A 26,470-nucleotide genomic window follows, 5' to 3' on the forward strand; every position below is an offset into this window, starting at 1 on the left:
GTGGGAGCGGATCTGCACAGAGGGCTGTACATGGATTCTCGCTGGGGAGAGGGACAGCGCCCCAGTGTGTCCCCCTCCTGAGCTGTTCTCATGACCGTCACTGCTGTCATCAAACGCACTGGGATGGGGGAGAGGGGAGGCGGTGCACCATCGGGGGGTGGGGGACGCCTCCCAGGGCTCTCGTGGGGGTCAGTGCCCACACTGGGAGACTGCCCACTTCCCAGACCCATGTCCTCCTCAGTCCCCGCTGCAAAATTATCTTGGTGCAGAGCTTGCCCCAACAGCTTTCTGGGGAGAGGCGTACCGGACGCAGACCCTGTGGAGACCGGGCACATCAGAAACACCTGCTCTTGACTCTCACATAGTTAACAACCTGCTGACTCGGGCCCCAGCTATAAAGTCTCCTTGCAATAACAGCTCATTAACTCAGCAGGAAATTATGCCTCTGCCTTAGAATGGCCATTGCAACAGTTAACGATTTTTGATGGTCTACCAACCAATGTAAAATTCAAAATTAAGTTTTGCAGACCAAAGTCAACTACATATTAAATATTGACCTGCAAAGGTTCAGTGTGAGAGACAGAGGGGCCAGAACATGAATGTGTGGGAAGCGAGGACTCAGCATTGTGACAGGGACTGCGGCGTTGGCCCAGCCACGGCCGGCGGAGACCAAGGCCAGTCGCTCCCACAGCTGAACCGTGTTGTACGGGGCCCTGCGAGATGAGAACAAGGGTCAACGTCTCATATCCACTACATCACTAACTGCTCACAGAGGAGAGGCTTTGGGCAGGAGTTTAGACCTTCCAGGCAGAGATTGTACTTTGTTTTAATGATGCATTTTCTCAGCAGTACAGCAACCCCTTTATAAGCATTACTAAAGAAAACACACTTTCCTAAGAGGAAAAACCCATTACCATTTTGGGATTATCCACAGATGACTTCATGAGCTCTGATACGGCAAGATCCAGATTTCTCAACAGTTCAGTGTTGATCGTTTCTGAGAACAGGTTGTAGAAATACTGTCCATGAGAGAAGCTGACAATGTTCCTCTGGGTGCCTCTTGAGGATGGCGTGGACACCACAGCTGTGCCCAGGAGGAGACCTACCAGGTGCTCACACTGCAAGGAGGAGAGGGGACGGCAGTGGTCGGGACTCCCCGGGCGACAGGGAACTCTGACATGAAAAGCACAGGAGCCTGGCCTGGGAGGTCAGGGTTGGTCTGTACTCAGACCCTCCCCAGGCTCCATTTCCCAGGTTCCATTTGGGGTTAGAACTCTTCCTGACTCCCGTGTCTCCCAGGGCTCCCCAAAATCCTGCTTTGAGGGGAGCATCTGGGATAGGTGAGGTTGTTAGACAGTAGTCTGTCTGTTCCAAGGGGACAAGGAGACAGGAGAAGGGACGAGGTGGGTGGGGACCCTCAGGTGAGGACATGAGACAGTAGTCTGTCTGTGCTGAGGGGGTATGGGGGCGGGCAGGAGAAGGAGGGCGTTGGATGGGGACCCTCGGCCAGCAAGATCATCTAAGGTCGCCTGGCAGAGCCCGAGGCCATGAGCACGTGGGGCATCTGGATGCACCTCCCACACCAGCCTCTCGAGTCATCAAGGGTGGGGTAGGGAGAGCCACTGCATCAGCACAGGGTGGCTCTGCACCCACAGAACGTCCTCTGCCTGAGAAAGACCAAACCTCAGCTCAAGAACATCATCATTCTACTCCTTTTGTAAAAAAAAGGAAAACTCTTTTCTTACGGGATAAAAAGTCCTCTAACATAAATCAGTTATTAAAGTCCTTGTGCGGCTGAGAAAAGTGAAGTAAAAGTGAAAGTTGCTCAGTTGTGTCAGACCCTCTGCAACCCTATGGACTATACAGTCGATGGAATTCTCCAGGTCAGAATACAGCAGTGGGTAGCCGCAGCTGAGAAGGTTCCCAACTAAACTCCCATCTCCAGGGACACTGCGAGTGCTGCCTGAGGTCACCAGAAGGCACATGTGTACGCGGCCGCGTCTCCTACCAGTCCTCCGCACGCAAAGGCCAGCTCCAGAAGCTCACACGCAAACCGCTGGCAGCCGGGGTCCAGGGAAGACAGACTCAGCCCCTCATGTCCAGGGGCGATGCTTTTATAAACCAGGGAAAGAAGCTTCATGCCGAGAGAATGCTGCTCATCTGCAGACTGAAGTGAAGCAACACTGAGACACCCAGCAATGAGACGCTGGAGAGGAAAACACCACCTCACTGCTTTCATTCATAAAAACCCATGTTCACTACACTGACCACTGAGATACCCAGCAATGAGATGCTTGAGAGGAAAACACAGCCTCACTGCTTTCATTCATAAAAAGCCATGTTCACTAACACTGACCACTGCCTTCCGACTCTCAGGGGCATCTTCACTCACCTCTGCTTCCTGCTACAAAGGGAGGACAGCAGTTAGTGCCTAAAGGTCTCAGAAGGCTGCTGAAAACATTCAGAAGTCCTTCACTGTATTTCCAGTTTATATTCATGAACTTTAGCATTGACTGTGGCATTTACACTCCAGGCAACATTGACGTGTCTGGAGCAAGTATTTCTCTAATTCCCATCTCAGCAAGTTCTGGACATAACGATGTCTTAAAAGGACTAAATATAAATAGACTAACTGGCATAATAAGCTAAGAGAAATGTAAAACAAAGCAGCACAGTTACCTGAGACGGCACTACGACATGCAGAAGGCCAGCCTTGTGCAGCTGCTTACAGGCTGACACGAGAGAAGCCAGTCTGGCCCTCTTCGTGTGAGCGTCCGGGCCATACAGGTCAACAGCACACAGCTCCTCAAGGCTGGCCAGGCAAGGAAAACAAAGAAAAACCAGGTGAGTGCTAGCCTCCTTACTGTAAGGACTCTGACAATCATGAGTCCTGCTGGAATGCATTTACTAGCTTGCGGGGCTCCAGCCACGCTAGCTGTCCTGGGGCCGGGCAGGCCCTGGCTGACACCACCCCCACGCTGAGCCCGTCCAGAGCCCCACCTTTCTGCTGTGACCTCTTCCCGGAGGCGGGTCTCCAGCACGTCCTGGTGCAGGGACATCCGCAGGGCCCTCAGCAGGCCCACACACACACCGGGGAGCTGCTCCATCACCCGCACATCTCCAACGTTGAAGCCCACACTCGAGGGTGCACACAACGTCCTCACCAGGAGCCTTATGAGGTCTGCGCTGCACGAGTCCTTCCCGAGGAGCTGCAAAGACACAACGGCAGCAGTGGGACTCCCAGTGCCCTGCACGGCCAGGCAGGAGGGATTCCGTTTGCCTGGGGAAGGGCTGGCACACGCTCTCCTGAGGTTAGACGGCACACATTCCAGTCTCCCCGGGTCCCTCCATCTTTGCCCGGGAGAGGCAGGCCTGCAGGTACCCCCATGACACTCTCACAGGGAGGCCTGGGCCCCAGGCCCAGGGAGAGGCAGGACTGGAGGTGCCCCTCTGACACCCTCATGGGGTGGTCTGAGCCCTCAGCCCCAGGAGAGGAGCGCCTGGAGGTGCCCCTGTGACACCCTCATGGGGTGGTCTGAGCCCTCAGCCCCAGGAGAGGAGCACCTGGAGGTGCCCCGTGACACCCTCATGGGGTGGTCTGAGCCCTCAGCCCCAGGAGAGGAGCGCCTGGAGGTGCCCCGTGACACCCTCATGGGGCAACCTGGGCTGCCAGTCCTGGGAGAGGCAGGCCAGGTGAATAGCAGGCACCCAGCAGATGCCAATGGGTGGGCTGTGGGCCTCAGCCAAACAGATACATTTAGAAACTTTGGCTGATGTGCATTTCCTCAGACAGGTGCTCAGTCACAGTGTAAAACCCAAGAGCCAATAAGACATTTAGAAAATTGTCTTCTGTTCCCACATGAGAACCCGAAGTCCGGTATTTTCAAGGACAGACTGCTCCCACAAAAGGACAGCTCTGGGAAAGCAGACCCAGCGGGAGGGCACGCTCACCTTCCAGCCATCGGGGCAGGCGCCCAGCAGCGTCGTGGAGAACTCCAGGACCCGAACAACCACCGTGCACTTGCTGTAGCTGTACCTGTCCCCCTCCTGCGGGCTGGGCCTGTCACCTGTGGTCCCCACGCCACAGCACCTTTGTGCTGCTGTGATGTCGTGCAGGGCGATGCTCTCTAAGAAGAAAGCCACTGCTTCCCAAAGTGAAGACTGCGTTTCAGCTCCTAGAAAAATTATAGTAAAATATCAGCATACACTTCCTTCTAAAACCACTAAGATTAACATCAAACTCCTTCTTTAAGTATGGGCGTGCTCTACTTTCAGTCATTTTTAAAGGTTCCATAAAAGCTGAATAAAACAGGCAGTTATTTCTTCTCATTTCAAAACATGACCCACCTCGAATTCAACTGCATACCCACACAGTAAGAACACACCTATGGAATGTTAGATCCTGCTTCTCAAACACTACTCACGGGACCATAAATTAACACCATCTTTTTGAAGAGCTATTTGCCCAATCATACCAAAAGCTTTGAAAAATGTGCATACCAATTTCTATTAAAGGTTTAAAAGTTCATATCCTTTAATCCAGCACTGAGATTTTATCCTCAGGAAATAACACTGGAATCGCAAAGATGCGCTTTGAGGATGCTCATTTTAGCAATGTTTTCAAATAAAAAAAGAAGAAACAACCTAAATGTCCTCCAAAGGGACAGCGGGGAGACATATCCTGGCCTTAAACAGGGGGGTCTGACTGGCTGTTTCAAGGAGTCAATTTCAGACCAACTCCCAGATGGGTTTCCCACAAAACTCATGAGTCTGAGACACACTCCCCTCGCCCACCCTGTCTGCCGCAGAAGGACAGACGCAAGCTCTCCACTCTGTGATCGGAGTGCAGCTCACCATCTGGGCATAGAGATGGGGACAAGTGACCCCAGTGGTCCCAAGCTGAGAGACAAGCAAAGGTGGAGGCTGGGTGAGACCCTCTTGGGTGGGGGCTTCCAGTTCTCGGTGTCATTAGATTTAAGGAAAGTTCATCAAACTGCCACCTGACGGGTCACTTGAGTAATTTTGATGACAGGTCATTATGTATTCAAGTAACTGAGAGTACATATGGTTAGAATCACATTCTTAAACCCCAGGTACCCTTGAGTCCAGCAGACCAGGGGTCACCTGAGTCCTTCTAACCCTGTCACCTCTGATAGGACTGGGGGAGGACGCAGTCCCCTTGGTCAGCTGTCACCACAGGTGGACCAGATGCCCCCAGTTCAATCATTTGAACAGCACAAGCTGTTCTGTGGCAAGTCTGCAGTTCAGCCCATGCAAGCGAGGACCCAGGAGAAATCCCAGACACTACACGTGGCTGCTCTGAGCCGCACAGCACAGCGTACCTGGCAGCCACCAGCCGGCTCCACGCACTCCACCCTGGGGACACCCCTCCCAGAGCAGTACCTGCTGCGTGGGCCATGCAGGTCCCCAGGGGGACAGGGCCTGCTCAGCACACACATCCCACTGCCCGCTGTCCTCCGCAAGCACCGTCACTACTGCCTAGAACAGAAATGCTCCAGGAAAAGGAAGAGCTAAGAAAACTATAGACACACCACCCAGGAGCTCAGAAGATGAGGGGGGAGTGGGGGTGGAGAACCAGGAAGCAGGGTGAGAGAAGGGTGCAGACCCCGGGGCGGGGAGACAGGGGGCCTCGCACCCTGACTGTGAGTGCAGGGAGCTGGCAGAGCTGAGAATGACACCCCATGATCCTGTCCAGTCACGCACCCCCCATCTCGTCCCCAGCCTAGCTCCGAGCAGAGCTGCAGAGCCAGCCCGGGAGGCTCTACCCACCCAGGACCTCAGTGGCGCTGAGGGTGCCTGCATCCAGGAAGGTGTTGTAGCACTCCAGAGCGGCCAGCAGCGTGTCCATCCACTGCAGGGTGGCGCGCAGGCTGAAGGGGCCCTGCAGGTGGCGGAGGGTGGGCTGGGCCAGCAGGCCAGCTGGCCGGTCCCGGGCTCCTCCGCCCTCAAAGGTGCTCACGAGGAAGGGGACGCCTTCCTTCTGGACCAAGTCTCTCAGCCATGAGGAAGGGGACCTGTTGCCTTAAAAGAGAAACAGGATTCAAGCACACACATCAGTCACTCTCGTGTGATTAAAATCATTTGGTAATCACTATACGAAAATTAAAAATAGCTTCTCACAACAATAAAGAACAAAAAAAGTCTGGTATGTTAAAATGTAATCATACCATAACAAGATGAGCAATATCACAATATTTCAAATATAGCCCCCCCCATAAAAGGCTCACATAAACAAACCTACCAAGGCAATGAAATTCCAAAATGATCCAGGATAGTGTTTTTCTAGCTGTGGCACTCACAGCTCGTGCATTCACTGTGCTCACAGACAAGAAGGTTATTTCCACCAGAAGTCATTCTCCTCAGTTTCTTTAAACATTAGCAACCCAACTGGATACCACATGACTACCTATAAACTTCAGATTCTTCCTCCTGCCCTCTTTCTTGTGAACCATTAATGCTTTTTTGAAGGAACAAGCACAAGAACAGTGAGACCCTCTGAATATCCTGCATGTCCACCCGGCACCATGGGGAGCGGCTCTCTGGCCTGTGTCCCGTGACTCACACAACATCCACCTCCGCGGCTGTCACCAAGATTACGTGAACTGAAGCAGCTAATATCTGAAACAGTGCTTGGAAGAGCATCTACCATGTGGCAAAGTCCAGTGTTCATTAAATGAGAGAATTAAATGGTCTGCTTTTTAAAAGATATTTCTCTAATAGGTATTATTTTCTATATTAAACAAAGAACATTAAAGTGTATTGGCTTTGAAATCAGTGACTTTAAAAACGTCAAGTCATTCTGACTCTAATGAAGTTAGAGACAGAAACTGAAACAGTAATGTATTTCTGAGGCAAAAGACGAAATGTTTTTTTAATGTGTCAGAAAACACCTATCACAAGCCACGTAACAAAAGATTAGACATGCTTTCAGGGTTTTAGAAAGAAAAATTACCAGTCCATTATTTTCACTAAGAGACAAAGAAAACTGTAACAATGAGTAAAGAAAAAGAAGATATGTAAATTCTACATTGAGTGCTAGCTGGGCGTGGTAGCAGAGAGCATGCAGAAACGAAGGGCCCAGGAGACAGGCCTAGGGGGAAACAAGATTGGGGGGGGTGTCTCTCGCTCCCACTCCCCCTGTGAGGTGGGGCCTGTCTCTGGGCCCTTCCACCACCATTCCCTGGTGGGGAACAAACCTGCACGGTTCATCATGTCCCATGCATCTGGGTGTCCACGAACCTGGCCCCCATGCACAGGGCACCTCTGCAGGACACAGGACATTAAATATCCCTAAAGTGGGCAGAGGCCCCCTGGAGGACACAGGAGGAAGAGTCAGATGGAGAACCCAGCATCCGGTGCCGAACGCAGATCATTCTGAGAGACAGAGCCCTGATATCTCACGCAAGCATAGGAGGGCCTGCAGCAAGAGCAGCTGCGCCAACGCCACCAGCGGGCATGGGGCCTGCAGGAAGCAGTCCCACCTCTGCCCTGCCCTCCACCCTGTGCGTCCACTCTGCACTGACTTCCTTGTGAGAATGGAAACATGTGAAACAAACTTTGCTAACTCAAAACATATATAAAATACTAATGCTTTTTAAACAATTCCCTAAAAATTAAAAGCACAAACATACATCTCTATCACATATGCTAAATTATAGTACAGTGGATAAACACATACTATATGTTTACATAGTACACAGCATGAATAAAATCATGATATACAGTATGTAAATTATATGATATTTAACATCACGTATTTCACAGTATCTACTACATTCCACAGTATAACAAAAGGCACAATCCTTCTAACTCCCAGAATGACAGGAGGCCATCTCGCCTCTTGTTCCCCACAGTGGTCCTCCATGCCACCTGCTGTGGAGAACAGGCTCAGGAGCCGTGGTGCAGGGCACCGCCTCACCCAGACGCACATGGCCCAGCAGCACTTGGTTCCAGATTCGTGCCAGGTGCACGGGAAGCCCAGCGTCCCCACGCCTCAGCTACCATCGCTGGGGATGGGCTAACTGCAGAGAACAAGACACTCATTCCTGAGAAACTGAGACATGAGCTCAAGTCTCCAAGCACAGTTTAATGGTTCAGCACAGTAACACAGGTCCACTGTTTTCCCTTAATATCACAAAGATCTGAGATCATTCAGACTTAGGTGTCTGGAATCCCTTATTAATTTACATGTCAAAATAAAACAACTACATTACTTCATTACCTATTAATAATGTTTCTAAATCTTAATTGAATATCACGTTAACAACTACCATGGTCATTCTAAGTGAAATAGAAAAGCAAAAATGTTGTAGAACAAAAAAAAAAGATACTAGGAAATCCTAAATTTATTTCCTCTGTATCATCTAACATCAAAACTGCATTTTTCCCTCTATAAATCTTTGAGAACTGTGTAGCCATACATTATCAGCTGTCATACAAATGATCTGAAATGATTATTAAATATACTTACTTTTCATTTGTTAGAAGCATGTTACATTTCTCTAAATGGAAAGATCACGTTTTATATAAGTACATCTCTAGACTACTGGTAAAAGACACTTACAGGGCACAGTGATCACCATACCTGGCAGCAAAGGAACAAGCTTATAGAAGAGCTCTATGGACTTGTGTCGACATTCTGTCTGGGGCCTCCCGCAGTTGGCAAAAAGCCACTGGACCACATCTGACAGGCACAAGGATGCTGCAGGTGGGAAGCCTCTGTATGGAGAACACACTGCATTCAGTATTTGCCCCAAAATTCAGCATTTAGCTAACCCGAGTCCATAAACCATAAATTCAATTTTGTTTCCCTAATACATGTGAAAACCTCATTAAAAGGCATTTGATTTATTTTTAATGTATTATCATTAGAATAGAATCAAAATGTCACAGGTGAAATAGGTCCTAAATGCTCATTGCCTTTTTTTTCTAGTTGAGGGAAAAATTAAAAAGCATTTCTTAAAAGAACAGCACGGAGTATTTTCATGTTTTCTGTTAAGTACAGTTTAAAACAAAAGGAGTTAAGGATCTGAAGCAGAACTTCTCAAGTGTGCTCCCTGGACCAGCTGCGACAATGTCATCGTAAACTCAGCAGAAAGGCAAATTCTCAACCCCCTGCAAACCTACCAAGGCCAATTCCAGGGCAGGGCCCAGCGACCCGCACTGTCACCAGACCTCAAAGTAATCCTGCTGCTCAAGAGTGAGCATGAGCAACCTGGAGGGATGCCACACCGAGGGTCGGGGAGAATCAATTTTAAAACCACAGAGGGAGAATCAACGTCCAGTCCACAGGCTATGCCTCTGCAGAGTGGAGGCACATGCCAGGGCTCCACAGGCTGCACAGACCCGGGGGAGGGGGCATGGAACACCCTGACCCCATCTGAGAATGGGACCCAGCAGGATGGAAATGGGAGTAAAGACAGGAAACCACTGGGCGATGAGCCAGCCTTGGTTTTGAAGGACTTCATTTCAAAATCCTACTGTTCTAATATTTTGGTTCTTACATTCCAAACCTACTCCATAGCATCTCAAGCAATTCCACATCAGAGCTGTATTCAGTGCAGACATATCTCGGCTCCAACAATGACTCTCAAACTGCATCCACCACCCCATTCAAGATTACACCTTAAATGAAGCACTTTTAGACACAAAGCTTTTAAATGACTTTGGAAAACTGACTCTATACTTTTACAAATTCCTCCCAGATTCCCATGTGTTGACTGAGAATTAGTTTTATGTTGAGGGCACAGGGGAAGAAAGAGAAAGGAAGCAACATCACCTACCGGGGACAGCGTCGCTTTTTGGCTTTGTTTAAGGAAACGTGCTTCTTCTCGATGATGCGCCCCAGGTGGTCGACAGCATCACAGCACTGCTGAACCGTACCTGCTCTCAACACACAGACATCGCCACGGAGATTCACAGCTGATAGTCATCAACACAGCAGTGCTAGGCTTACCGGCCGAGCTTCGTTAATTAAAACAGGTGATTTTATAAAATGCAACACTGCATGTCCACAACCAAAACCCATGTTTAAGAAACTGCAGGTCGGCATGGTGCACACTCAGACAGAGCGACACACCAGCCCCGCTAGCCAGATGCAGCCTCAGTTCCAGGTGGGACATGGGATCTACCAGGCTGGCCAGAGCCCACGCACCCCACTGCAGGCTGTCAGCTCAGGGCGGCTCCCTGGCCCTCCTTCTCTGCTGCAGGTTAAACTCTGTTATAGTTGATAATACAGCACTGCAGGAGAAAGGAAGTAAAACGGTGAAATCATCCACAGGCATCTAGGGTGGTGAGGAAAGAGGCCTCACCTGTTACCAAGAAAGCATTTCTGTCTACACTCTTCACTTGACTGTGATTTTTAAGAGTCAAATTTCTCCTGTTGAGAAAAGTCACCTGTATATGATGTCAAGATGAAGCAATTTTAATGTAATGCTGGCAGGACTGAATTTTAGATGTTTTTACTCATTAGTAGGGCTATCGACATGGAAGACAGCAGGGCTCTGTGTGTCTGTTAAAAACAACAGGCACCTCCCTGGTGAGGGAGGGTGTCTCCACACGTGAGGGCCACGTCAGCACCCTGGCTGGACTCCCAGACAGACTGAGTCAGGGATCGCCAAGAAGTCTTCCAGCTGTCTGCCCTGCGCCAGCCGTGCGTTTCCACCAGCTGAGTCACCATGGCAGCTGGCTGGCTTCACTGGGGCTTCACCATAAAACTGCCCCGCCTGCCCCGGGCAGGACCCTGCAAGCCCAGGGTCAACCTGAGTGGCCGTCAGGGGACATGGTAGGTCTTAGGGGTGGGGGTACAGACACCTCTTGTATAAACTGGGTTAGAGGCTGTGAGGGGCCCGTTCTTGCTTCACTCACCACCCTAAACAGGAGACGAGAGAAGACTGTGCCTCACAAGGGAGTGGCCTTGGCCCCCACCCCGCGTGGATGTGCTGGCGAGCTGTGCAGGCCAGCGCACACAGAAAGCCCGAATGGACCTACCCAAAGACCTCTCGTCTGTGTGCGCCAAGGCCAGGCTTTCCATGTACGTGACCAGGGCTTCAAACACAAACTGTTCCACCAGAGCCGCCTCCTCTCTGCAACAGAGAACATGAGTGTCATCTCAGAATCGGAAAACAGCCATGACACAGGGACACAGCAATGCTACCAGAGAGAACACACCTGAACTGAATCTGTCTTTAGAAACGGCTCAAATACTTTGAAACAGAAAACAACCTAAACCACATCTCAAAGAAGAAAACCTGGCCAAGAACAGACCCAAGAGACATGGGCCCTTTATGACAAGCACCCTCCTCCACCTGTGGACCTGCTCACAGCACATGACCTTGAACCACTGTTCTGACCACACTCCACACATCTCCCCAACATTATATGTAGCAGAAAAGAAGATCTGGTCCTACATTCATTCTTTTAAAGCAACTTCAAAAGCTCTCTACCAATCCAAAAACAAGTCAACACCAGCAGTCATCTCTGGGCCTTTCACCACCACATGTAACACTTACATGGACCACCACCATCTTTGGACGAGCCACTGACAGCAGACCTCCGGGGGCTCAGGGCACAGGCCAGCCTCCCCCTGGAAAATCTGTTCCTCTTACGCAGGACAGGGAATGATTGTGTACACACTGCCAGGCAGAGGCACACAGTCTCATGGGCGTCCAGCTTGTGACCAAGAGCACAGTCACCGCTCCCCACTCTGGGAAGGGGTGTTTTCCCGGAAGCACAGTGAGGACCAGGATGAGGATGAGAGTGAGGATCAGAGTGAGGGACCAGAGTGAGGACAGAGTGAGGACCAGAGTGAGGGACCAGAGTGAGGACTAGAGTGGGGGATGAGAGTGAGGGAGCAGAGTGAGGACCAGAGTGAGGACAAGAGTGAGGGACCAGACTGAGGACCATAGTGAGTGAGCAGAGTGAGGACCCGTGTGAAGACGAGAGTGAGGGACCAGAGTGAGGGAGCAGAGTGAGGACCAGAGTGAGGGACCAGAGTGAGGACTAGAGTGGGGGATGAGAGTGAGGGAGCAGAGTGAGGACCAGAGTGAGGACAAGAGTGAGGGACCAGACTGAGGACCATAGTGAGTGAGCAGAGTGAGGACCCGTGTGAAGACGAGAGTGAGGGACCAGAGTGAGGGAGCAGAGTGAGGACCAGAGTGAGGGACCAGAGAAGAGGACCAGAGTGAGGGACCAGACTGAGGACCAGAGGACCAGAGTGAGGACGAGAGCGAGGGATGAGAGTGAGGGACCAGGGTGAGGACGAGAGCGAGGGACCAGACTGAGGACCAGAGTGAGGGATGAGAGTGAGGGATGAAACTGAGGACCAGAGTGAGGGATGAGAGTGAGGGATGAAACTGAGGACCAGAGTGAGGGATGAGAGTGAGGACCAGAGTGAGGGAGCAGAGTGAGGACCAGAGTGAGGGACCAGAGTGAGGACTAGAGTGGGGGATGAGAGTGAGGGAGCAGAGTGAGGACCAGAGTGAGGACAAGAGTGAGGGACCAGACTGAGGACCATAGTGAGTGAGCAGAGTGAGGACCCGTGTGAAGACGAGAGTGAGGGACCAGAGTGAGGGACCAGAGCGAGGACCAGAGTGAGGAAGAGAGTGAGGGACCAGAGCGAGGACCAGAGTGAGGGATGAGAGTGAGGACCAGAGTGAGGGACCAGAGTGAGGACCAGAGTGAGGACCAGTGTGAGGATGAAGAGCGAGGGATGAGAGTGAGGGAGCAGAATGAGGACCAGAGTGACGGATGAGAGTGAGGGAGCAGAGTGAGGACCAGAGTGAGGACCAGAGTGAGGGACCAGAGTGAGGAAGAGAGTGAGGGAGCAGAGCGAGGACCAGAGTGAGGGATGAGAGTGAGGACCAGAGTGAGGGACCAGAGTGAGGACCAGAGTGAGGGACCAGAGCGAGGACCAGAGTGAGGAAGAGAGTGAGGGACCAGAGCGAGGACCAGAGTGAGGAAGAGAGTGAGGGACCAGAGCGAGGACCAGAGTGAGGAAGAGAGTGCGAGGACCAGAGTGAGGGAGCAGAGTGAGGACCAGAGTGAGGGACCAGAGTGAGGACCAGTGTGAGGACCAGTGTGAGGATGAAGAGCGAGGGATGAGAGTGAGGGAGCAGAATGAGGACCAGAGTGAGGGATGAGAGTGAGGGACCAGCAGGGCTAGAGGATGGGGGCATCAGGACTAGACTGCACATTGTTGTCTGGTTTGGCAGGAATATTACCCTACTTTTTTTTTTTCTTAATTTGAATCCTAGAAGCCTCTTAGGGTTCCACAGGCCCCATGTCTTCCTCACACACCCCAATTTGACACTGAAAATACAGGGTGTGGGCAAAAGCATGAGGCAGGATGGAACATGGGTGTCAGAGTGGGAAGAAGAGGTTCCCCTGAAGAGCATCATGTGATCAAATTGTCAGAGCTGGAGTCAATCTCAGAGGGCCAGGGTGACTACAGTAGTTTTATCTTAAACAAAAGACAGTAAGACAAGAACCAAATCCATTTAAAGTAGTGAGAAGGGAAATGACAAGACAAATGATACTCTAAAACTGTGCTCCCCAAAGAAAGATCTCCAGAACAGCCCCGGAGCATGCAGGAAGGACGCGTCCAAGCCTGTATTCATATCCTCCAACACATGACACCTCCACACAGCTCCCTAGGCATATTCTCTCAAAGCCACTTGGAATGCGGCCCAGCAAACCCAGGTATCCGAGAAAGACAGCAACAGGGTAAAGGAAACAAGGTCTCACCAGAACAGGGATGGGAGGGGCGGATGGGGAAGGGAGAGTCACAAATGGGGAAGGGGAGGACATACAGCCAGAGGCAAGTCAGACAAGGCATAGAGAAGGGCTGGGGACAAGTCTCGAGACCCAGGGGGTGCTTCCAGCCTGGCTCTCCCCCAGAACTGCTTCAGCTATTCGGGGTCTTTGTGGCTCCGTACATGTATTAGGATTGCTGGTCCTCAGTTCAGTTCAGTTAACTCAGTCTTGTCTGACTCTTTGCAACCCCATGAACTGCAGCACGCCAGGCCTCCCTGTCCATCACCAACTCCTGGAGTCCACCCAAACTCACGTCCATCGAGTCGGTGATGCCATTCAACCATCTCATCCTCTGTTGTCCCCTTCTCCTCCTGCCCCCAATCCCTCCCAGCATCAGGGTCTTTTCCAATGAGTCAACTCTTCGCATGAGGTGGCCAAAGTATTGGAGTTTCAGCTTCGGCATCAGTCCTTCCAATGAACACCCAGGACTGATTTCCTTTAGGATGGACTGATTGGATCTCCTTGCAGTCCAAGGGACTCTCAAGAGTCTTCTCCAACACCATAGTTCAAAAGCATCAATTCTTTTGCGCTCAGCTTTCTGTATAGTCCAACTCTCACATCCATACAAGACTACTGGAAAAACCATAGCCTTGACTAGACGGACCTTTGTTGGCAAAGTAATGTCTCTGCTTTTTAATATGCTGTCCAGGTTGGTCATAACTTTCCTCCCAAGGAATAAGCATCTTTTAATTTCAAGCTGCAGTCACCATCTGCAGTAATTTTGGAGCCCAGAAAAATAAAGTCAGCCACTGTTTCCACTGTTTCCCCATCTATTTGCCATGAAGTGATGGGACCGGATGCCATGATCTTAGTTTTCTGAATGTTGAGCTTTAAGCCAGCTTTTTCACTCTTCTCTTTCACTTTCATCAAGAGGCTCTTTAGTTCTTCTTCACTTTCTGTCCTATTTCTGTGCAAACAGCCATCAGGATTTGGGTAGAGACAGCACTGAGTCTCGCAACTTGTGTGGGAAGTATGGAAATTTTAACAATATTAATTCTTCCAATCCATGAGCACAGAACATCCTTCTATCTATTGGAGTCTTCTTCAACGTCTGTCATCAGTGTCTTACAGCTGTCAGTGTACAGGTCTTTCACCCCCTTGGTTAAATTTATTCCGAGGTATTTTATTCCTTTTGATACAACTGTAAATGAGACTGCTTTCTTAATTTTACTTTCTGATTGTTCATTATGAGTACACAGAAAGGCAACAGATTTTTCTGTACTTATTTTGTATTCTGCAACTTTATTGAGTTTATCAGTTCTAACAGTTTTATTGGTGGAGTCTTTAGGGTTCTCTATGCAAACTATTGGTGGAGTCTTTAGGGTTCTCTATGCAAACTATCTGGAGAAGGCAATGGCAACCCACTCCAGTACTCTTGCCTGGAAAATCCCATGGACGGAGGAGCCTGGTACGCTGCAGTCCATGGGGTCGTAAAGAGTCAGATACGACTAAGCGACTTCACTTTCACTTTTCACGTTCATGCACTGGAGAAGCAAATGGCAACTCACTCCAGTGTTCTTGCCTGAAGAATCCCAGGGACGGCAGAGCCTGGTAGGCTGCCATCTATGGGGTCGCACAGAGTTGGACACGACTGAAGCGACTTACCAACAGCAGCACCAGCATGCAAACTATCATGTCATCTGTGGGCTGTCCTGGTAGTCCAGCGGTTCAGAATCTGAGGTTCCACTGCAGGAGGTGCAGGTCTGATCCCTGACTGGGGAACTAATATCCCACACACCGGGTGGTGTGTCCATATGTTTTAAACATTCTTATGTACAGATAGGTTTCACAACTTAAAAAACTAAGAGGAAAAAAAAACTTATCAAAATACCAAGGGCATTTTTCACAGAACTAGAACAAATAATTTTAAATTTTGTATGGAAATATAAAAGACCCCAAATAGCTGAGATAATCTTGAGAAAGAGTAACAGAGCTATTAGGAATCACATTCCCTGAGTGCAGACTATACTGTACTGTAATCAAAATGGCCTGAGACTGGCACAAAAACAGACGGATAGATAAAGAGAACACAGTAGAGAGCCCAGAAATAAAACCTTCCAGTTATGGTCAGTCAATCTATAACAAAAGAGGCAAGAATACACAATGCAGAAAAGACAGGGTCTTCAATAAGTGCTGTTGGGCAAACTAGACAGCTACATACAAAAAATGAAATTAGAACATTCATTCTCTAGCAACATATAAAAAAAAATGAATTAAATACCTATATGTAAGGTCTTTAACAGACTTTAAAGACTGCATATGTGACTGTATGTGCAGTCATATGTAAGACTGCAAAACATAAAACTCCTAGAAGAAAATACAGGCAGAATACTCTTTGACATAAACTATAGCAATATTTTCTTGGATCTGTCTCCTAAAGCAAAAGAAACAAAAGCAAAAAGAAACAAATGGGGCCTAATTAAAACTTAAGCTCCTGCTCAGCAAAGGAAGACATCAACAAGACAAATGACAACCTATGAAGCAGGAAAAAACATTTGCAAATGATATGATAAATATGGGGTTAGTATACAAAATACACAAACAACTCAGCATCAAAAAGCAGTCCATTTAAAAACAGGCAGAAGACCAGAACAGACACTTTACCAAAGGAGACACACAGACGGCCAAAAGGAACACGAAAAGATGATCAACATCATTAAGCATCTGGGAAATTCAATCAAAACCACAATGACATATCACCTCACACCTGTCAGATAACTATCACCAAAAAGACCAGAAATCATGAGTACTGCTGAGGATGTGGAGAAAGGGAGCCCTTGGGCACTGCTGGTGGGAATGTAAACTAGTGCAGCCACCATGGAAATAGCATTAAAGTTCCTCGAAACTTTAAAACTACAACTACCATACAAACCAGCAATTCCACTCCTGGGCAAATACCTGAGAAAACCATAATTCGATAAAAGCACCCCAATGTTCACAGCAGCACTAATCACAATAGCCAAAACACAGAAACAACCTAAGTTTCCACTGACAGATAAAAGGATGAACAAGATGTGTATATATACAATGGACTATTACACAGTACAAAAAAGAATGAAATAATGCTATTCACAGCTATATGGTTGGACCTAGAGAGTATTATGCTTAGTGAAACAGATAAAAAAAAAAAAAAAAAGAAACAGATCAAACACAAATACCGCATAATATCACTTATATGGGGACTCTAAAAAATAAAACAAACATATGTACATAACAAAACAGAAACAGATTCACGGATACAAAGAACAAACCAGTGACTACCAGAGGGAAGGAGGAGGGGCAAAACAGGGGTAGAGGAATTCAAGACACAAACTGCTATGTATAACACAGATAAGAAACTATGGTATAATGTACAATACAGGAATATAGCCAATATTTTCTCACAACTATAAATGAAGCATAACTTTTAAAAACTGAATCACACTGTACACCTAACATTTTACATCAACTCCATCTCAACTAAAAACTTAACAATGACTTCAAACTCCTGTCAATTCTCATACAATCATGAACATGCCCCCACATGCAGATACAGACACCCATCAGTCCAGCCATTCATCATATCTCCACCCACCATCCATCCATCTACAATCTATCTACTTACCACCCACCTACCTCCCCCATCCATCCATCCACCATCTCTCTTATTTTAACAACTGCTCCCTCATCATTATCCAAGTGCCATTTCCTGAGAGAAGCTATTCTGACTAAATGAGGTCTGATTATTTGTTATAAGATCCTTTAGTAATCATGCACCACTACTTAATTTCTTTTTTTTCTCTGCATGGCATAGCTCATGGGACCTTGGTTCCCCAACCAGGGGTCAATCTTGAGCCCTCAGCAATGGAAGCATGGAGTCCTAACCACTGGGCTACCAGAGAATCCCTTATACTACTACTAAAAGCATTGATTTCAGCTACAAATTTTACCTTTATCTATGTGATTATTACCTGCCTCTCTTTTTTAAATGCCACATCATGAACTGCTGCATCTTTGTACCTCCTGCATCTGGCACAGAGCCTGGCACGTACAGCCTAACTTAGCAACCAGTGCTCAACGAAGGAACGAGCCAGCACCACCACATCTTCGGTAAGGGACTACCTTTTCCATGGACCATGAGACAGCCTCCTCCCCGGCGTCCCGGCACTCAGACCATGCCCCGCACAGCTGCTGGCAGGAGAGCTTCAGGACAAGTCCAACCGTGCTCTCTGCTCCCATGTCTCCCTTCAGATCTCAGCTCTACAGAGAGGCCCATGGCCAGCCTCACTTCACTCCCGTCCGCACCTCAATCCCCACAGCAAGGAAGAGAAAATGTGTGTCCTCAGACCCCCGTCTGTCTCTCATCTCTGCCTGTCTCTCTGACCTGGGCTTGGGCCTTTCCACTCGGCTCCAGTCTAACTCCCAGTGTAACCTACTCACCCTGCGTCAGACTTTCCTTCACATGCTTCACAAGCCTCTCACTACATCTTCTGTTGCACTTTCCAAACTGTGTATATTAAGCCTGAATGTAGTTCTCAGCACTTTCTGAGCCTCCCCTTGAATGCAAACAGCATTTTAATTCAGTATTTAATCCTCAGAAACAGCATAGTGTCCAGAATGTAAGTATTCACTAAGCGCTTGATACATGATTACATGGATGCATAAACAGCAAGTCACTTCACAAAATCACTACTGGAAATGTAAGGACCTTTACACTCTTCCCAGCACATGACTCTTGAACTCCCTGTAGATTTTATCACTCTCCCCGACCCTCCTTATCCCCGACATGGAACTCATGTGCCTGAACTCCCTGTAGATATTAATACTCTCTCCACATCCCCTCATCCCCAGTAGGAAACTCACACACCTGAACTCCCTATAGATATTATTAAAAGCAAGCGATGCTCCCAGTCTCTTGAAAGCATTCGGGTGAAGTGCAAAGCTGTACAGTCGCTTGAAGAGTGACTTGGTGTTTACTGGACTGTTCTCCTGCTGCTGAGGCGTTGTCTGCTTAATGGACCATTTGAGGAATTCCCGAATACACTGACCACAAAAATCTCTTAAAGTGCTGTCCACAGGGTCCACAATTCCATCCTGAAACAAAGCATAAAGTGACAGCTGAGTACCCTGAACATAACTGGAGTAAGTTATGGGAATGAATTTAGAGCTCAATTCAGGAACAAATAGACACTAATGAAGAGGTTTCCTAGAAAGCATCTAGACTCTAATAACAAATTCCTTCAACAAAATGAAACTGTCTTTTACACAAATTAAGAAGCTGAAACATTTGTAAGAAAAGAGAGAGAACACTTTAATTATATATTAACAAAGCAGTCTCTCGTTTCTTGAATAAACACAATGGCTGTATCCTGAAACCTTCTGCTGCTGATTCTACCTGTAACAGCACCTGGGATGCTTATCTATTGAGGATGAAGAAAAGACCTTGCAAGTCTCAAGGGAATTGAAATGCTACACAAAGAAAAATCTGAGAGATGTGGTTCTGAAAATATAACTTTCTGTCGGAGCACACTCAAAGAAAAATCTGAGAGATGTGGTTCTGAAAATATAACTTTCTGTCGGAGCACACTCCACAATGGTATGGTCTCTGAAAGTGAAGTGAAAGTTGCTCAGTCGTGTCCGACTCTTTGCAACCCCATCGACTATACAGTCCATGGAATTATGACAGCCAGAATAACGGAGTGGGCAGCCATTCCCTCCTCCAGGGGATCTTCCCAATCCAGGGATTGAACCCAGGTCTGTCATGTTGCAGGCAGATTCTTTGCCAGCTGAGCCACCACCGAAGCCCATGGTCTCTGAACACCTAGAAAAAACTGCCTAGGAAACTTGAGTGTTTGTTTCCCTCTTTGATCCACGAAGAAGTTTTAACTTGAGAAAGTACTCAGAAAATGAAATAAGAGGATTCTAACACAACTGCTTCCCTGCCATACACAAAATCTCTGATCGCAGTGCCAGCCAGAGTCAAGGAGGTGATGGTCACACACAGAAGAAATGGCAGAGGTGCGAATGGGAGAGACACATGGGTGCTGGAGCCTGCACCAGCTCTCACCTCCACAATCAGTTCTCATCTCCACAACCAGCTCTCACCTCCACAACCAGTTCTCACTTTCACAACCAGCTCTCACCTCCACAACCAGCTCTCACCTCCACACCAGCTCTCATCGCCACAACCAGCTCTCACGTCCACAGCCAGCTCACATTGTATTTCCATTCTCACCCTGATCACTGCCTTCAGTGATCAACTAAGATAGGGACTTTAGAAACAGTAGAATAAATTTGTCTGCTTGAAATATGCCACAAGTGAAGCTGAATTAACTGGATCTGTCACAGGCAGCTCCACCACCAGACCCTGCTGGAACTAAACTACAGCTGTGCTGATGCCACCATCCTAACTACAAGTGTTCACTAATGCCCACCACCCATGTAACCTCCAGTCAGGGGCCCCTGAGTGCGAAAGGAACTCTGTGAGTAACAACACACTTGACAGTGATGCCAGGACTGACCTGGGCCAGCAGGAACGGATGGCAGTCCTCCACGCAATGACACTACTCACTCAACAGGGACAGACACACAGACTCAAAGAAATCAGCTTTCAAAAACACAGAACTAAAGGATGGTCATTTGGACAAACGTGCTATGAGTTCAACTGGGAATTCTGACTTCAAAGTCAGCATATGAGAAAACAAAAGTATGGGTTGATATAATAGGTAAAAATCAGCTAATATGACATTTAAAGAGATCACATGTAGTTATTTGTACAAGTTCAGAAAATGATGATAAAATAAGTGTGGAACGACAGTAAGGCTTTAGCTGACCACTGCCTTCGGCCTCAGTGAGCAAGAGACCACAGCCCAACAACGCAGGACACTTGTATGTAAACGCTGAGCTAAGAATTTTAGGGGTTTTGAGGAACTGAATCTGAATGCAGGAGAAAATGGCACAAGCTCAAACAATTCTTTTACTCTTAACTATTATATCATAGACATGTTTTTAAAAACAAGAGGATACTACAACTCTGATAAAAGTCCAGGAACATTCCTGTTCACCCTTTTCACCCTCCAAACACACATACACACACAGTCCCTCAAAGTAGATGAAGTTTGTCACATTTATAGTTATCCTCCCAAAACAAAGCAAAAAATCCATTTGCATGCAGCTATTTAAAAGTATCACTTAAGATAATAAATATGGCACCATGTTCATTAAATGGTGTCTATCTAAAACAAAAGAAAAAGATGATGGATCTCTAGCTACATTCTGACACCCTGATGGGCAGCTTAAGGTCCTGAACACTGACCACATAAGCCAGTCAACAGAAATGGCAGGAGGGGATCACACTCACCAGTATTGCCTCCAGCAGGGCAACCGTGTCCTGACTCTCAAACTTCTTGTTGTTGGTGAACCAGTGAATCAGCTGCATGACCAGAGGTTCATACAGCTGCCTCGTCACCTGGAAGAGCAAGACCATCACAATTCACTTCCTTCATGCTGATCTTATAGCAGAGAAAGTTCCATTTCTATGACAGGAATAAAATTAAGCAATACCACTACTGTGGTTATACCAGTGTCCTTCTCCAGCTAAATCCTGTGACGAACATTATCTAACTTCTCAGCTCCTGAGAGGCCTGCAAAAAAAATCACGTGTCCCAGGAGTCATTGTTCCTCTCATAAGTAGGGCAATCAGGGTTGACAGCGAAGACTTCCCACATCCATCCTATTAACCTGGCCCTGAGCGTGCACAGGAGGCGGTCCGTTCCCACATCCTCCGTGGACACACTTCCACACGCATCACAAGAGGCACTGCCCCGTCCCCGGCCAGAAGGAGGGAGGCAAGTCTTCATTCTATGGCATCCCAGGTTCTCACCCTAAGTGGCTCAAACGTAGACACAGTCTCTCCAGGACCCAGAGAGCCTGCCAGTCTCTGGGTTTTTACAGTCCAGGCCTGGGGAGAAGCTGCAGTGTCCTTTTGGATCAGAGCAATCTCCTGAGACACGTGGTTATGTGGCTAGCCCTCTTTCTCTATGAGGAGTAAATGCTCATAGTCCAAGTGAAGGTAAACATCCCCGGTGTTCAGATCTCTCTCCTCTTGTGTCTTACAGGCTGGCCCCACAAGAGCCCTGAGAAGTCCAGGGACTTTTTACTTCCCCACTGGCACTGTGCTCTAGAAGCAAGCACTTGGTACACACACCACATCAAAACTCACGTGGGTGTCTTGGGGCTCAGGCTAAACAGGTCCTCTTATACCCAGATATTTCTCCCAAAATTATCTTCCTAAACTTGAAACAATTTTAGACTAAATTAAAGTAAAAGAGTCTTACCTTTCAGTTTGGAAATTAACCTGGTCTTAAAGGGTTACTTTTTGTTTCCAAAAAAATTATTTTGTATTTGTAGTACATAAATTATATATATGTACACACATATTCCTTATAGAAAATGTAGAAAACCATCCATCTATAACCCTACATCCAATGTAGGGTTTGAATGCAACCACTGTTAATATTCAAAATCACTGTTAACGTGATACACTTCTACACTTAAATACATGAATATACACGAGTGTAAAACTACACCCTTTTGTAACCATCTTTTTTTCTCTTATCTGAATACTTTTCACATAAACACATAGGCTGTATCTGTATGTTCAGAGGCCCAGCATCTCCTGTATGGACACAGCAGGACCTATTGCTAGAAACACAGGTAGTTCAGAAGTGTGACTGCCACAGGCACACCACTCTGAACGCCTCTCTGGACGAGCAAGGCATCCACACTCCCTCCTGTCAGGACCACAGGCCCCTTCCCTACAGGCCTGGCAACACTCAGTTCAGTTCAGTTCAGTCGCTCAGTTGTGGCCAATTCTTTGCAATCCCATGGACTGCAATACGCCAGGCTTCCCTGCCATCACCAACTCCCTGAGCTTGCTCAAACCCATGTCCATCAAGTCAGTGATGTCATCCAACCATCTCATCCTCTGTCATCCCCTTATACTCCTGCCTTCAATCTTTCCTAGCATCAGGGTCTTTTCCAATGAGTCAGTTCTTCACATCAGGTGTCCAAATTATTGGAGCTTCAGCTTCAGCATCAGTCCTTTCAACGACTATTCAGGACTGATTCCCTTTAGGAGGGACTGGTTGGATTTCCTTGCAATCCAAGGGACTCTCAAGAGTCCTCCAACACCACAGTTCAAAAGCATCAATTCTTAAATGCTCAATTTTCTTTATAGTCCAACTCTCACATCCATACATGACTACTGGAAAAACCATAGGTTTGACTAGAAAGACCTTTGTTGGCAAAGTAATGTCACTGTTTTTTAATATGCTGTCTAGGTTGGTCATAACTACTCTTCCAAGGAGCAAGCATCTTTCAATTTTATGGCTGTAGTCACCATTTGCAGTGACTGGAGTGCAAGAAAATAAAGTCTGTCACTATTTCCATTGTTTCCCCATTATTTGCCATGAAGTGATGGGACCAGATGCCACGATCTTAGTTTTTTGAATGTTGAGTTTTAAGCCAGCCTTTTCACTCTCCTCTTTCACTTTCATCAAGAGACTTTTTAGTTCCTCTTCACTTTCTACCATAAGGGTGGTGTCATCTGCATATCTGAAGTTATTGATATTTCTCCTGGCAATCTTGATTCCAGCTTGTTTCATCCAGCCCAGCATTTCACATGATGTACTCTGCATATAAGTTAAATAAGAAGGGTGACAATATACAGCCTTGACATACTCCTTTCCCAATTTGGAACCAGTCTGCTGTTCCAAGTCCAGTTCTAACTAACTGTTGCTCTTGACCTGCATACAGATTTCTCAGGAGGCAGGTAAGGTAGTCTGGCATTCCCATCTCTTGAAGAATTTTCCATAGTTTGTTGTGATTTACACAGTCAAAGGCTTTTGCGTAATCAATAAAGCAACACTAAACACTGGCAAAACTAAACACTGCCAATTTTTAAATTATTTGACAATGGCTACAAAAAATATAATTTTGAATTTCCTCATTTACTAAAAAATTGAATATTTAAAGTGTATTTAATTGGCCACATGTATTTCTTTGTTCATGACCTTCCCATTTTTGTTCTTAATCCATTTGTCCATTTTAAAATCTTACGTTCTTTACCACAAAATGGCAAAAAAAAAATTTCCACTTTATACTGTTGTTCAGCTCCCAAATCATGTTCAACTCTTCCTGACCCCATGGACTGCAGCATGCCAGGCTTCTCTGTCCCTCACTATCTCCTGGAATTTGCTCAAATTCATGTCCATTGAGTCAATGATGCCATCCAACCATCTTGTCCTCTTTCACCCTCTTCTTCTCTCTTCAATCTTTCCCAGCATCAGGATCTTTTCCAATGAGTCAGTTCTTCTCAACAGGTAGCCAAAGTGTTGGAGCTTCCAATATCAGTCCTTCCAATGAGTATTCAGGGTTGATTTCCTTTAGGATTGACTGGCTTGATCTCCTTGCTGTCCAAGAGACTCTCTCCCATGTTAAATACATATATGTCAAAATTGTGGGTTTTGTGTCATTCAGTAGTTTTAAACACTAATCAAGTCAATATACTAATAATTTTCTTCCACATATCTGCCTTCAAATCTTGTATGAAAATCTCCCTTTCTACACAACTTTACAGAAAGACACCTACAAGGTAATGATAAAGTCCACAAGAGTAGCAGAACTGAATTTTAAATAAAAGAAGTTCTGAACACTGTGACCCTACTTCTTCTATAAAACAAAATTTATACATGTTTATAAGAATGTGTTTTACTAAGATCTCGGAGAAGCTTCCCAGGTTTTCTGCAGAGGATGACATGCCTTTTCCTGGGGAGTGATGGGAGGCAGGGGGTGATGGTGGGGAATTTACTTTTAGCAGCCTATGTTTCTATATTAATATACTTTACCAGTGAAAAAGACTATCCCTATTCAAAGATTCACACAGGCTATAATTCATTACATTTCTCTATCATATCTCCAGTTTGTTTTTCCTTCTGTATCTTTTTAATCTGAAATTAATCTTTCATATGTTAATAACTCTAAAAGAATATACTCAACAATCCATTTCTCACTGACCCAGGAAACCCCGTGCACCACACATGGTTCATGTGCACACGGGGGCCCACATACCCACTGCCAGACAGCCCCACTGACACCTGTGCAGTAGTCCAACCACTATACTCAGGGTCTTCCTCCTGACATCTGCGAGGGCAGGACTCCCTCCAGGACTTGATCCATCCACAAGTTTCATGGTTAGGCTCGAGCAATTATTCTTTCACTGTTTTTCATGTTCAAAATGAAATACTTTTGGGATTTTTGCTGGAAGGATACCAAACTTACTGAAGGATTTGAGGGAGATTCAGCCTTTTTTCAATATTGATCCTTTTATCTTGCCATGCCATGCTGTTTGCAGGACCCTAGTTTGCTGACCAGGTGTCAAACCTGGGCTCCACTGGTGCGCTCCATCAGTGGAAATGCCAAGCCATAACCACTAGACCACCTAGAAATTCCCTCAGTTCTGGTTCTTCAGGCACACATCAAATTCATTTTATATTCATAAAATACATCTATGTGTGCCTGGCATGTTAAAGTTCATTCCTAGACATTTTGTTTTATTTATTTATTATGGCTGCACCATGTGGCCTGCAGGAGCTCAGTTCCCTGCCCAGGGACTGACCTGCACCATAGTACTGAAAGCCCGGAATCCATCCATGAGGCCACCAGGGAACATCCCCTAGATGCTTCACTGTATTCTTTTATGCTGTTGTGAACGGCATACTGTAGACATATTTTCCAAGGGGTCAATACTAAAATATGAGCTATATTAAAACACTAATATATGAGAGTCCTATTTTGTAATTCATCAGCTTTCTCCTTCATTGATTCCTAGATTTATCGGTTGACACTCTGGGCTTTCCAGGGTTTTTACAAACTATGTTCAAAATAATAACTTCTTTCTTCCTTTCTCTGACATCCGTGCCCTCAGGGACCACGTGGCCTGATGAGAGACCCAGACACCAACCCCTGCAAATAAATTCCTAGACATACATGAAGCCGTTCTGAGACCGGGCTACCCACAGGCCCTGCTCTAGGTGTAGAGTTACGTTTCACCACATCTCAGCCTTGGCCCAGAGGCAGCAGTGTTTCAAGGCTGGGGGTGACCCAACTGTGTCATTCAGGTTAACTCTCTTCCTCATTTTTTTTTTTCTCTTCCTCATTTTAAAGGCAAAAGTAAACTACTCCTAGCTTACCAACACAAATACGTTTCTGGCCTATGTGGAGAGAATCACCCACTAACGAAACCTACTTCTGTGGTAAATTTCTAGTTTTACCCCCAAACTCTATTTAATCATAGTGCATCTTACCACACTGCTGGACTGTACTAGTTCACATATATTCCAAGGGACTTTCCATCTATAAGTAGGTTTTTCATTTTCTTTTTTATGTGTGAACCCTCTATAGCTTCACAAAATAAAGTGAAAACGTGAATGTTTTCTGTGTCCCAGCAGCAAAGGCTGTGTCCCTGTTCACAAAGCCACAAGGAAGAGGTGACCTGCCGGTATCTCCAAGCCCCCCGACTGCTGGCCATGGCTACCCCCTCCTCCCCTGTGAAAGACCATGAGCGCCGACGTGACAGGGCCAAGCGCGCACATGGCCT

General features: G+C 47.0%; 1 protein-coding gene across 3 annotated transcripts in view; it reads right to left on the minus strand.

Annotated features, from left to right (window-relative positions):
- Positions 1-26,470, minus strand: part of PRKDC (protein kinase, DNA-activated, catalytic subunit) — a 129,982-nt gene that overhangs the window by 76,567 nt on the left and 26,945 nt on the right. For all 3 annotated transcript variants that reach the window (XM_070477071.1, XM_070477070.1, XM_070477072.1), the window contains exons 26-36: positions 21,173-21,280; positions 18,680-18,906; positions 11,011-11,105; positions 9,804-9,903; positions 8,606-8,739; positions 5,791-6,042; positions 3,952-4,175; positions 3,001-3,209; positions 2,680-2,812; positions 2,009-2,167; positions 915-1,118 (exon numbers count right to left, since the gene is read on the minus strand). In XM_070477071.1, the coding sequence (XP_070333172.1) occupies positions 915-1,118; positions 2,009-2,167; positions 2,680-2,812; positions 3,001-3,209; positions 3,952-4,175; positions 5,791-6,042; positions 8,606-8,739; positions 9,804-9,903; positions 11,011-11,105; positions 18,680-18,906; positions 21,173-21,280 (1,845 nt within the window). The remainder of the gene's footprint in view (positions 1-914; positions 1,119-2,008; positions 2,168-2,679; positions 2,813-3,000; positions 3,210-3,951; positions 4,176-5,790; positions 6,043-8,605; positions 8,740-9,803; positions 9,904-11,010; positions 11,106-18,679; positions 18,907-21,172; positions 21,281-26,470) is intronic.

This window comes from Odocoileus virginianus, chromosome 15 (assembly GCF_023699985.2).
Source record: "Odocoileus virginianus isolate 20LAN1187 ecotype Illinois chromosome 15, Ovbor_1.2, whole genome shotgun sequence".
NCBI lineage: Eukaryota > Metazoa > Chordata > Mammalia > Artiodactyla > Cervidae > Odocoileus > Odocoileus virginianus.